The sequence below is a fragment of the Vipera berus genome (assembly GCF_964194415.1).
Source record: "Vipera berus genome assembly, chromosome: 6".
Lineage (NCBI taxonomy): Eukaryota > Metazoa > Chordata > Lepidosauria > Squamata > Viperidae > Vipera > Vipera berus.
The window spans coordinates 38,856,686-38,870,337 of NC_138208.1; the positions used below are offsets into that span (position 1 = coordinate 38,856,686).

General features: G+C 43.3%; 1 protein-coding gene across 1 annotated transcript in view; it reads left to right on the forward strand.

The window, feature by feature from the left end:
* ATP23 (ATP23 metallopeptidase and ATP synthase assembly factor homolog) overlaps nucleotides 1-12,175 on the forward strand; it is a 57,078-nt gene extending 44,903 nt beyond the window's left edge. Inside the window, exon 6 of the mRNA XM_081330950.1 lies at nucleotides 11,563-12,175. Coding sequence (XP_081187076.1) covers nucleotides 11,563-11,766 — 204 coding nt within the window. The 3' untranslated portion in view covers nucleotides 11,767-12,175. The remainder of the gene's footprint in view (nucleotides 1-11,562) is intronic.
* The last annotated feature ends 1,477 nt before the right edge of the window (nucleotides 12,176-13,652 follow it).

Below are 13,652 nucleotides of genomic sequence, written 5' to 3' on the forward strand. Positions count from 1 at the left end.
GATTATATTTCTCAGTGTTGATATGTACATTCCAAATTATGGGACATTATTTTTATGATTAGAAACATTAAGATTACTTGCTTATTTGGACTTGAATAAAATAATTGTTTATTGCTGTTCGCTAGTAATCTGTAGTTCAGGACTACTTTATATAGGCCTTGGGTGCCCCACAACATTTTATTGTTAGCTGCGAAGTCATGTCTGACCCATCGCAACCCCATGGACAATGTTCCTCCAGGCCTTTCTGTCCTCTACCATCTTCTGGAGTCCATTTAAGCTCACGTCTACTGCTTCAGTGACTCCATCCAGCCACCTCATTCTCTGTCGTCCCCTTCTTCTATTGCCCTCAATCTTTCCCAGCATTAGGCTCTTCTCCAGTGAGTCCTTCCTTCTCATTAGGTGGCCAAAGTATTTGAGTTTCAACTTCAGGATCTGGCCTTCTAAAGAGCAGTCAGGGTTGATCTCCTCTAGGACTGACTGGTTTGATCGCCTTGTAGTCCAAGGGACTCACAGGAGTCTTCTCCAGCACCATAGTTCAAAGGCCTCAGTTTTTTGGAGCTCAGCCTTTCTTATGGTCCAATTTTCACTGCCATACATTGCAACTGGGAAGACCATAGCCTTGACTATACGCACTTTTGTGGACAGGGTGATGTCTCTGCTTTTTAGTATGCTGTCTAGATTTGCCATTGCTTTCCTCCCAAGGAGCAAGCGTCTTTTAATTTCTTGGCTGCAGTCCCCATCTGCAGTGATCTTGGAGCCCAGGAAAATAAAATCTGTCACTACCTCCATTTCTTCCCCATCTATTTGTCAGGAATTGAGAGGGCCGAATGCCATGATCTTGGTTTTCTTTTCTTTTTTTTAGACAAGATTTATTGATTTTTTAATATTTACAGATACATGTATTTGTGAAACAATGTGGTGGTTGGGTAGTTAAAATAAGAAAAAACCAGTTGTAAATAGTTCAGGTTACATCAACAGAGATGCCCTCTCTACTTCCCTTAGTTATTACATAGTCAAAATAGGCAAGTTAATACATTTCTAGGTGTAACCTAGTCAATCAACAAAACTTAAAAATATTTTCAGTAATACATATCAATATCCTGGTTTTAAATTTTATCTAATTGCAATAGGATATTCTAGAGTGGCCTATAGTATATAGCAAAAGCTTAATTTTTGGGTAACCCACAATTTCCTATTTCAATAAAGAATAATTCTTTTGTCTACAACACTTATATCGTTCATTACAAAGCATTCTTATGTTTTACCATTAAAGTCTAATTTTCATCTTAACAAATCACCAGTTATTATTTTATTTTTTTTATTTTATTTTAATCCCATTTATATCCTGCCCTTCTCCGAAGACTCAGGGCGGCTTACAATTTAAGCACAAACCAATGTGCTTAGAAATATCTTTTTTGCCTTAACCATTCAACAATTATTAAAATACTATCTTTTATATATAAAATTCTAGGTTCTATACTATGGTTCAAAAGTAACCACTGAATATTCTATAAGTCATCTTGATGGTACATCAATTATTAAAATACTATCTTTTGATATGTCATTCCAAGTTCTAAGATATAGTTCGGAGTTATATTCTAAAAGCTTACATTTGTTTACCTTTGCAGATCTAAAAGCTAAATGTAAAATCAGTTACATTTTTTAGGGATTCCCCTTAATCCACAAAAAAGATGTTCTTATAGTCTATCTTTAGGAACCCCAAAGACAAACAAGTTCAGTTTTTTAAAAAATCTAACTCTTGCCTTCCTTTTATGCCAATCATGCTTTCCTCTTGGCATCTTTAAAATCTCAAATGTATCTTCCTTTCTTTCTATACCCCTTATTTGAATCCAGGGAGCATATCTAAATATCAGTTTTGCAAGGAAGATGTCCCCTTTGTAACCATTGTATTTTTGCTTTGATAATTCAGTTTTTGATGGTTGATATAATATAGTTGTCATTAAATCATATAGTTGTCATTAAAAGAGCCTTGGTGGAGCAGTGGGCTAATGCCTCCTTAAGTAACACCAGCTGCCTGCAATTAGTGCAGGTTCGCATCCCACCAGGCTCAAGGTTGACTCAGCCTTCCATCCTTCCGAGGTAGGTAAAATGAGGACCCAGATTGTTGGGGGCAATAAGCTGACTTTGTAATAATGCCGCTTGGGGTGTGTGTGAAAGCCCTAATAAGCAGGCATATACATAGAATGAAGGCTACTGCTAAGCTTGTAAGCCGCCCTGAGTCTTTGGAGAAGGGCGGGATATAAATGGAATTAAAAATAAAATAAAAAATAAAAAAAATCAGTCAAATCTTTTTGTTCTTCCAATTCTATCTGGGTTAGGTAGAAAGTAGTAGCTGATATTATCATTGTCCTTTGATTAATTGAATTCTCGATATATTGTATTTGAAGGCCTTTAGTGTCTTCACTCTTGGTGTTGTTTTCTTCAGGTGTTGCTGCTTTTTGGGTTGCAAGTTTTGTAGTTGCTATTAAAGTGTTGACTTTAAGGTCTTCTGTAGGTTGCTTTTGTTGTTCTTTGAAATCTCCTATTTTAGTATTAGGTTCCATTTCTATTTGATTTTGGGTTATCTTTTCCTCATTTAAAATCAAAATTTGATTTGATGGCTTTAAGTTGTCAGATTTTTCTTGCCATTTGGCTTTAATTTGCTCTGTCATTGCCAAAATCGTGTCCAATATCAGTTTATAATCAAATGGTGGGATGTATTCATCCATTTCATTGTTGTTTGCAGTTAAATCTTCCATGGAGGCTGTTTTAATAATATTCATAGATGTTCCACCTCCTGAAGAGTTGTATTCAGTGCCAGGTGTTCCCACCCTTATCTTAGTGTCAAGGAAAGCTCTGTTATTCAGTGAGCTCTCACAACAAAAAAAGGAAATTTACTTGCTGTACCAGGTTTCGCCACAAGATGTCATCAGTAACATATAACATGCAATGTAGGAATTTTCTTTTCTTTTCTTTTTCCAAATTAATATAGAACTTTTGTAGGATTAGTCCAAATTTTTTCCTTAATTCACAGCTTAGAGAAAAGATAGGGTAGTGGATTCCAAGCAACAAATAGAAGCTTTTTAGTAAATACAGATGAAATTACTTAATTTCTTTGCTGAATTAATTAACGTTCTTTTGTAGCTTTGAGGCTTTAAGATTTGTTCCCAGAGTAGATATTTGCCGTTTTCTCAAAAAATGGGGAAGGAGGTTTTCAGGAAAGTCCCACAGGAAGATGGTTAGGGAATAAGAAAGGTAAAAGCTCACCCAGGTCCTCCAGATTGCTTCTTAGTGCTAGGTAGTGCTTTGGCTTTTGGCAGGGAGCAGCTTAATGATTGGCCATCTTTATGGCCGGTCTCTTTTCTTCAGGCCAAAGGAGATGATTCCGGATTCCAGCGGATGGCTGCTGCCCTTCCACGATCGTAGGAAAGTCCTCCTCTCGGTAATTGCCCCTCCAGGGCAATTTTTGACCCTTTTCAGGGTCCTCCAAAAAAGAAAGAAACGGACAGCAGGAAGCAGGCTGTTCCTGCACGTCCGGAAGTGCCGTGCGTGCAAACCAGAAGTCATGATCTTGGTTTTCTTAATGTTAAGTTTCAACCCAAGTTTTGCACTCTCCTTCTTCACCTGCAACAAGAGGCTCTTTAGTTCTTCTTCACTTTCTGCCATTAGAGTGATATCATCTGTATATCTTAGGTTGTTAATATTTCTCACGGCAATCTTAATTCCAACTTTTGATTCATGTAGCCCTGCCTTTCTCATGATGTGCTCTGCATATAAGTTAAATAGGCAGGGCGACAGTATACAGCCTTCCTGGACTCCTTTCCTACTTTTGAACCAATCAGTGGTTCCGTGTCCAGTCCTCACTGTTGATTCTTGACCCGCATATAGGTTTCTCAAGAGACAAATAAGATGGTCTAGTACTTCCATCTCTTTAAGAAATTGCCACACTTTGTTGTGATCCACACAATCAATGAAGGCTATTGCTAAGCACATTGATTTGTGCTTCTTAGATTGTAAGCCACCCTGAGTCTTCGGAGAAGGGCGGGATATAAATGGGAATTTTTTTAAAAAAATGCTTTATTTATTTATTTATTTATTTATTTATTTATTTATTTATTTATTTATTATGACTTACATGCCGCCCTATCTCCCGAAGGACTCAGGGTGGCTAACAACAATAACATACAATAAATACAGAAGTTAAGATAAAATTAAAATTAAAGGCCTCTGTACAATAAACTAAAATTAAAATAAATGAAAAATTAGAGTTAAAAAATTAAAAACATAATTAAAATCCCTGTCGGTCCAGGTCAGCCAGGTGGAAAAGGAGTGTTTTGAGGCCGCGGCGAAAGGACTGGAGATCTGGGGCCATCTGAAGCTCATGGGGGAGCTGGTTCCACAGGGCTGGCGCTCCCACAGAGAAGGCCCTGCCCCTGGGGGTCGCCAGCCAACATTGTCTAGCTGACGGTACCCTGAGGAGGCCTTCTCTGTGTGAGCGTACTGGGCGATGGGAATTCGTTCCCGGCAGCAGATGGTCCTGCAAGTATCCCGGGCCTAAGCCATGTAGGGCTTTAAAGGTAAGTACCAGCACCTTAAATCTCACCTGGAGGGCAACTGGTAACCAATGCAGCTCATGCAGGAGGGGTGTAATATGGGAGTATCGGGTTGCTCCCATCACTACTCGTGCAGCCGCACTCTGCACCAGCTGAAGCCTCCGGGTGGTCTTTAAGGGCAGCCCCATGTAGAGAGCATTGCAGTAATCTATATGGGAGGTAACGAGTGCGTGGGTGACTGTGTGTAGGGCATCTCGGTCCAGAAAGGGGCGCAACTGGCGTACCAGGCGAATCTGGGCAAATGCCCCCCTAGCCACGACTCCAATATGATCTTCAAAACTGAGTCGTGAATCCAGGAGGACGCCTAAATTGCGTGTTCTATCAACGGGAGGTAACATCTCTCCTCCTATAACCAAAGATGGAACCTCTTGGACTAAACGAGATGCCGGTACGTAAAGCCACTCAGTCTTGGCCAGGTTGAGCCAGAGCCTGTTCTTTCCCTTCCAAATCTGTACCGCTTCCAGGCAACGGGACATCACATCGAGGGCATCACTGGGTTGGTTCGGGGTGGAGATGAAAAGCTGGGTATCATCAGCATATTGATGATACCTCACCCCGAAGCCACGGATGATCTCTCCCAGTGGCTTCATATAGATGTTGAACAGGAGAGGCAAGAGTACCGACCCCTGAGGCACCCCACAACTAAGGGGCCTAGGGGTTGACCTCTGCCCCCCTGCCAACACCGTCTGCGAACGGCCTGAGAGGTAGGAGGAGAACCACTGCAGAACGGTGCCTCCCACTCCCAACCCCTCAAGACGACGCAGCAATATACCATGGTCAATGGTATCAAAAGCCACTGAGAGATCTAATAGGACCAGGACAGAGGAATAACTCCTATCTCGGGCCTGCCAGAGATCATTCACCAGCACGACCAATGCCGTCTCCGTGCTATACCTGGGCCTGAAACCCGATTGGTACGGATCCAGATGCTCAGTTTCCTCCAGAACCAAAGGGAGCTGCCGTGCCACCACGCTCTCAACGACCTTCGCAAGAAAGCGAAGGTTGGAGACAGGACGGAAGTTATTTAAAATAGCTGGGTCCAATGCAGGTTTCTTAAGGAGGGGCCTTACCACCGCCTCTTTCAAGGCGGCAGGGAAGTACCCTTCACTTAGTGACGCATTGATAACTGCTAGGATCCAGCCTCGTGTAACCTCCCGAGAGGCATAGACCAGCCAGGAGGGACACGGGTCCAACAAACACGTGGAGGCACTTAATTTCCCCATGATCCTGTCCACTTCATCCGGAGTCACAGGATCAAACTCTTCCCAAATGTTCTCAGTCAAACTCATCGTTTTCCTCTCGTCAGATACTGCCCAGTCAGAGTCCAGCCCAGCCCGAATCTGAGCAATTTTGTCCACCAGATATTTACTAAATTCCTTAGCCCGTCCTCGTAAGGGGTCCTCTCCCGTCCCTTGATTTAAAAGGAAGCGGACCACCCTAAACAGGGCGGCCGGGCGGTTATCTGCGGACGCAATGAGGGTGGTGAAGTAAGCGCGCTTTGCCACCTCCATTGCCACAAGATAAGATCTAGAAAAGGATCTTAACTGTGTTCGGTCAGACTTGGACCGACTGGTTCTCCAAATGATCTCTAGGCCCCTTCTCCGGCGTTTCATCTCCCGCAGGTCCTTGGAGAACCAAGGAGCGAGCCGGGACCTGCGCCGGGTCAGAGGCCACAAAGGCACAACGCGGTTGAGAGCCTCTGAGGCAGCCTGTTGCCAGGCATTAACTAAGGACTCGACCGGGCTGTGGGAGAGGGAGGTAGGAATCAATCTAAGCGCCATCTGGAACTTATCTGGGTCCATCAGGCACCTGGGGCAGAACCATCTGGTCAGTTCCGCCTCCTGACAGCAGGGGGTGACGTCACGGAGGCCCAACCGCAGGAGATAATGGTCTGTCCATGAAAGGGGTTGAGATGTTGGAGTAACCCCCCCCCCCAGACTATTAAGCCACTGCCCAGAGATAAAAATAAGATCAGGTGTTTTTCCTCCCTCGTGCGTCGGGTCCTGAATAATTTGGGTCAGGTCCATGGCCATCATGGAAGCCATGAACTCTCAGGCCACCTCCGATGTACCACCCAGGGAAGGCAGATTAAAATCTCCTAGAACCATAAGTCTGGGAAATTCAACCGCCAATCCCGAGAGGCCTTCAAGTAGCCTGGGCAGAGCCGTTGCTATGCAGCTTGGAGAGAGGTATGCAAGTAGCAGGCCCAACTGACCACCAGGACCCCACCTTAAGAGGAGGGACTCACATCCGTCTATCTGAGGGGCAGTGGCCTCCCGTGGACGGAGGGTCTCTCTAATAACGATCGCCATGCCACCTCCCCTACCCTGAGCCCGAGGTTGATGTAGCACACGGAAACCTGGAGGGCATATATCAATCAGAGGGACCCCTCCCTCCGGGCCCAACCAAGTTTCTGTGATGCATGCCAGGTCTGCGTCTTCCTCCTCGATCAAATCATGGATGAGGGGAGCTTTATTCACAACAGACCTGGCATTTAAATAGATCAGCCTGAGCTCAGGTGTCTGCCCTCCCCCTTCCCCGGGAGAGCAGGTGAGAGCCAGAGGGTCGGAGCGTGCCACAGCTCGAAAATAGCGGGGGCGTGATCCCAGATTACGATATGGCCCTCTGTTCATCCATCTGCCGCCATTCCCAATCACCGTGGGGATCGCTATCCCTACCCCGTCCCCCTGGGTCCCAAGACTCTCCTCGGCCCCCATATTGCCGCGGCCATCGGCCAACCTAGACTGAGAAAGGTCCAGTAGAATCTTCCTCTCATTCTGCCGGGCCTGACGCTCCCCCCTCCCTAACCCTTCAAAAAATTTTAAAAGAAAACCCAAAAGCCTCCTTTTAGCACCATGCCACCTCTCGGGGTCCGAAGACCCGTCATTAAGGAAACGGTGGCGCAGGTTGGATGGCCACATCTGAGAGAGGGAGGAAGCTCTCAGGGCAAGTAGCTCATTTTTGGTGTAAGCCATCAGAAGGTAGAAATAGGAGCAAAGAATGACTTGGCTAGAACAAACTGCATATTAAATCCACAGAGCTGAAACAGTGGTTCCTGAAAACATGGTCACCCTCTCACAGTGACCAAGATTTCAGGAAACCACTATCCAGCCCTGGGTAGGTAGCAGGAGGAGAGAAAGTCCGATGGCTGGTAGAATAGTCTATTGGTGGTGAACTTCGCAGCTCCGGTGATGAACGGTGATAATTCATCCATCTCCATGTCCTAGATATCAACACGACCAAGGGGCTGTAGTAAGTCTCCGGATAAAGAAAATGGAGGAGGGTTATCTCAGATTTCAAGTATGATCCCCGAGGAGATAACCACCATCCCGGGCGCCATCCGGCATGCCCCACCTCCATTTTTAGCTTCAAGTGGTCCCAGATGTTCCCACCCTCCAGAGCAGTCCAGGAGGGTTCCAAACGGCGCTCTAACCATCGGAAGGGGCCTTCACCATCCAAAAAAAAAACCCCTCCGTCGGAGGGCAAGCTTATCGCTCTGACAGATGGGCAGATGAGCTTGGCAGCCACAAGTCCAGGAGCCTCGCCATCCGGACCGCCTTTCTAGGCTGCCCCAGGCCGTTACATCTCCACCGCAGGCCACTGCTGGACCGGACCGCCTCTTCAGGCCGTTGCAGGTCCGTTGCAGGCCATCGCACGCCACGCGCCGTAGTAGGCGCTTTCCCGCCCGAATTGCAGGCCGCCGTAAGATGCCACCGGCTGCCGTCGGCCGTTGTATGTCTTCTGCCGGCCCGAACGAGCCAGCATAAGCTGCACACCGCAGGCCGCAGCAGGCCCAACATTGGCCGCTTTGCAGGCTGCCGTGGGATGCTGCTGACCGTTGCTGGCCATTGTAAGTTGTCCGCCTGCCCGACCGAGCCGTCCCATTCGGCTATTTCATGTCCAGGAGCCTTGCCGCCCCGCCGGCTTGCTGCCCCCTCTAGTGCCACCCCGCCATCATCTCCAGCGCTCATAGGGGCTCCACCGAAGCCTCGGAGGGTCCTGTCACCCATCCTGGATAGAGAACAATAGCCCCATGCAGGACCCCATGCCAAACTCGCTCCCCTCGATCTCCGCGATCAGCTACGAGCGGCCATCTTTTCTGGAGGTGTGGTTACACGTCGTTACTATGCTTTAGCATAGTCAATGAAGCAGATGTTTTTCTGGAACTCCCTAGCTTTCTCCATGATCCAGCGTATGTTGGCAATTTGATCTCTAGTTCCTCTTTCCCTTCGAAATCCTGCCTCTACTTCTGACAGGTCTTGATCCACATACTGCTAGAGTCTAGCCTGTAGGATTTTAAGCATAACTTTACTAGCATGTGAAATGAGAGCAATGGTGCGATAGTTTGAACATTCTTTGGCACTGCCTTTGTTTTGAATTGGAATGTAAACTGATCTTTTCCAATCCTGCGGCCACTATTGATTTTTCCAAATTTGCTGGCAAATTGAGTGTAGCGCTTTTACTGCATTGTCTTTTAAGGTTTTGAATAGCTCAGCTGGAATACTGTCACCTCCACTAGCTTTGTTGTTGCTCAGTTTTTCAAAGGCCCACTTCACTTCACATTCTAGGATGTCTGGCTCGAGGTCAGTGACCAACTCATCGTGGTTATCAGGGACGTTAAGCTCATTCTTGTATAGTTCTTCTGTGTAATTTTGTCACGTCTTCTTAATCTCTTCTGCCTCTGTTAGGTCCCTGCCATTTTGGTCCTTTATCATGCCCATTTTTGCACGAAACGTTCTCTTCACCTCTCCAATTTTCTTGAAGAGATCTCTGGTCCTCCCTATTCTATTGTTTTCTTCCATTTCTTTGCACTGTTCATTTAAGAAGGCATTCTTATCTCTTCTACCTATTCTCTGGAATTCTGCATTCAATTGGGCGTTTCTTTTTCTCCCTTGCCTTTCGCTTCCCTCCTTACTTCAGCTATTTGCAAAGCTTCCTCAGACAGCCATTTTGCGTTCTTGCATTTCTTTTTCTTTGGGATGGTTTTATGTGCTACCTCTTGTACAATGTTGTGAACCTCTGTCCACAGTTCTTCAGGCACTCTGTCTATCAGATCTAATTCCTTAAATCTATTTGTCCCCTCTACTGTATATTCAACAGGGATATGATTTAATTCATACCTGAGTGGCCTAGTGCTTTTCCCTACTTTCTTCAGTTTAAGCCTAAACTTTGCAACAAGAAGCTCATGATTTGAGCCACAATCAGCTCCTGGTCTTGTTTTTACTGACTGTATAGAGCTTCTTCATCTTTGGCTGCAGAGCGCATAGTCAATCTGATTTCTCTGTTGACCGTCTGGTGATGTCCATGTGTAGAGCCGTCTTTTGGGTTGTTGGAACAGAGTGTTTGCTATTACCATCGTATTCGCTTGACAAAATTCTATCAGCCTGTGTCCTGCTTCATTTTGTACTCCAAAGCCAAACTTGCCTGTTATTCCGGTTATCTTTTGGCTTCCTACTTTAGCATTCCAATCCCCCATGATGATAAGGACATCATTTTTTGGTGTTAGTTCTATAAGGTGCTGTAGGGCTTTATAGGTAAAGGTAAAGGTTCCCCTGCACATGCGTGCTAGTCGTTTCCGACTCTAGGGGCCGGCTCATCTCCGTTTCAAAGCCGAAGAGCCAGCGCTTGTCCGAGGACATCTCCGTGGTCATGTGGCTGGCATGACTAGACGCCAAAGGTGCACGGAACGCTGTTACCTTCCCACCGTAGTGGTCCCTATTTTTCTACTTGCGTTTTTACGTGCTTTCGAACTGATAGGTTGGCAGAAGCTGGGACGAGTAACAGGCGCTCACTCTGTTACGCGGCACTCGGGATTCAACCCGCCAAACTGCCGACCTTCTGATCGACAAGCTCAGCATCCTAACCCACTGAGCCACCGCGTCCCTCTGTAGGGCTTCATAGAACCGGTCAATTTCATCCTCTTCAGCACCAGTGGTTGGGGCATAGACTTGGACTACTGTGATATTGAATGGTTTGCCTTGGATTCGAACTGAGATCATTCTGTCATTTTGGGTATTGTATCCCAGTATTGCTTTTCCTACTCTTTTATTGACTATGAAGGCTACTCCATTTCTTCTGAGGGATTCTTGCCTGCAGTAGTGTACCTGATGGTCATCAGAATTAAATTCACCCATTCCTGTCCATTTTAGTTCGCTGATTCCTAAGATGTCGATGTTCATTCTTGTCATCTCTTTTTTGACCACGTCCAGCTTGCCTTGATTCATGGATCTTACATTCCAAGTTCCTATGGAGAAAAAAATCTTTACAGCATCGGACTTTCCTTTCACCAACAGATACATCCACAGCTGAGCGTCCTTTTGGCTTTGGCCCAGTCGCTTCATTCTTTCTGGCGCTACTAGTACTAGCCCTCTGGTTTTCCCCAGTAGCATATTGGACACCTTCTGACCTGAGGGGCTCATCTTCCAGCATCATATCATTTTGCCTTTTGGTACTGTCCATGGGGTTTTCATGGCAAAGATACTGGAGTGGGTTGCCATTTCCTTCTCCAGTGGATCACGTTTTGTCAGAACTCTCTGCTATGACCTGTCCATCTTGGGTGGCCCTGCACAGCATAGCTCATAGCTTCCTTGAATTATGGAAGCCCCTTCGCCAGGACAAGGCAGTAATCCATAAAGGGGCCACAACATTTATGAGGTAATAAATATATTAAACTATTTCTGGCTACTCCTTTGAAAATGGCTATTATTCTTGAAATCATATAATCAGGTAATCTAGATATGTGTATTTCAAATAATGGAAGTCCTAGATATAATGGAAGTCTTAATTTATTCATTGATCTAAAATTACTTTTAGTTAGATAGCAATACATTGGAAGATATCCATGGAATTTATAATTATTATATTACCTAATATTATATAAATAATTGTTTGTTTAATAAAAGCTTCAGTTGATTAGATGTGCCTTGGCCCTTTTTATCACCTGTTTCAGGCTTGTGTAAAGATGAAAGCTGTTCGCTCCATGTTGGCTGTTAGAAATATCACTAAAGAGATGGCAGAGAAAGCAGTAGATGAAGTCTTTGAATCCTGCTTCAATGATCACGAGCCATTTGACAGAGTGCCGCACAGCAAATTGGATGCAAAGTATGCATATAGAGGTTTTCAGAACCGTCACCGTTACTATCAAAATTTATGAATGAAAACTGTTCGTGTCTAGGTCCAAACTACCACATTAGAGGATAATTGGAGTCCCTGGAGAGACTATATCCAATTTGTTTAATTTTCATTCTATGTTTCATTTGCCTAATTGATCTAGTAATTATTATTTTATTCAACAAGCAAAATGGATATTTGTGAACATAAGCATCAAGGGCTAGGCTCAAGGGAGGACAAATTATGAAAGTAGCATCTCACTGCAAGCTCAGTAACTTGTTTATTTGCTTTTGTATTGAGGGGAACAAAAGGGGAGAAGCTTGCTACAGGACTGAGCTGTATTCATTTTGGCTTTTCAGATGTCTGTCTTTGTATGTATATTACTATATCAACTAGTTTTGCAATTTTTTTCATCATTTGAATAAAGGTCATTTTTAATTGCATGTACTTTATGCCAAGTAGTTGGACAGTGTGATTTTGTCATTTAACGTAATGTAAAGATCATCAAACTCAGAATTGTGTAATAAAACAATATGTTAAAGAAAACACTCAAACAAAATCATAAAATTCGTCTTTTGTAGCGTATTCAGAATACATTCCAAATACAGTGTGCCATGACTAGCCATTTTTATTCATTCCTGCCCTGGATTGATTGATGTGTGTAAGATTTGATTTTTTTAAAACTCTGATCTCTACACAAATTGAAGCAACTGAATTGTAGCCAATCTGAACCCTCCAATGACATTTTTATTTTTCACTAGAATTGGATAAAAATTGCAGGAACTTAAGGGAACCACGAAGAATTGGAGGAATCCAAACATCATAAAGACTGGAGAATGAGTTTTTAAATAACAGTTAGGGCTGCTTCTACCCAATTCCTAGGAAAGAAAAACCCTTGGCTCTATAGAAGCCAAAATTTGCAGCAAATAGAAATCTTGTAGTGACAAAATCTTATCAGATTTCAGGCAGATAGATTAATGTGTTGGGGGAATGTTTGCTGCATAATGAAAAAATATGATGCTGTCAAAGAACAATGTCTTTCAAAATGCAGTTAAAGAGTGGAAGAGTCAGAAACTATACTCACTAAATTCAGTGGTTTCTCCCATCCTCTTTTCTTTGAACTGTTTTTTGGGGGAGTATAGTTTTTTGTTTGTTTGTTTTTGGTAAATAGCTTTGTGGACAAATTGAAATTGCTGCATTTCCCTTTGAGAAAATTGTTCTGATCCATTCTGGATTTGGGATTCACACACCAAGTCTTTTTTTTTAAACAAGTTTTATTGATTTTTAAATATTTACATATACATGTATTTGTGAAGCAATATGGTGGTTGGGTAGTCAAAGTAACAAATAACAAGTTGTTTGTAAATAGTTCAGGTTGCATCAACAAGGATTCCCTCTCTAATTCCCTTAGTTATCACATAGTCAAAATAATCAAGTTAATACATTTCTAGTTGTGACCTAGTCAACAGAATTTTCAATAGATTTTCACTAATACATATCAATATCTTTTTAAGTTTTATCTAATTGCAATAAAATACTCTAGAGTAGCCTATGATATACAAAAGAAAGCTTAATTTTTGGGTAACCCACAATTCCCTATTTCAATAAAGAATAATTCTCTTGTCTACAAAACTTACATTGTTCATTACAAAACATTCTTATGTTTTACCAGTAAAGTCTAGTTTTCATCTTAACAAATCACCAATTATCAGAAAAATATTTTTTGTCTTAACCGTTCAACAGTTATTAAAATACTATGTTTTGTTATAAAAATCTAGATTCTATAGTATAGTTCAAAATTATCTTCTAGAAGCTTAATTTTGTTTTCCTTTAAAGATCTAAAACCTAAATATAAAATCAGTTTATATATAAATATTTTAAAGATTCCCCTTAGTCCATCAAAAGAGATTTTTTTAAGCTTTGTCCTTA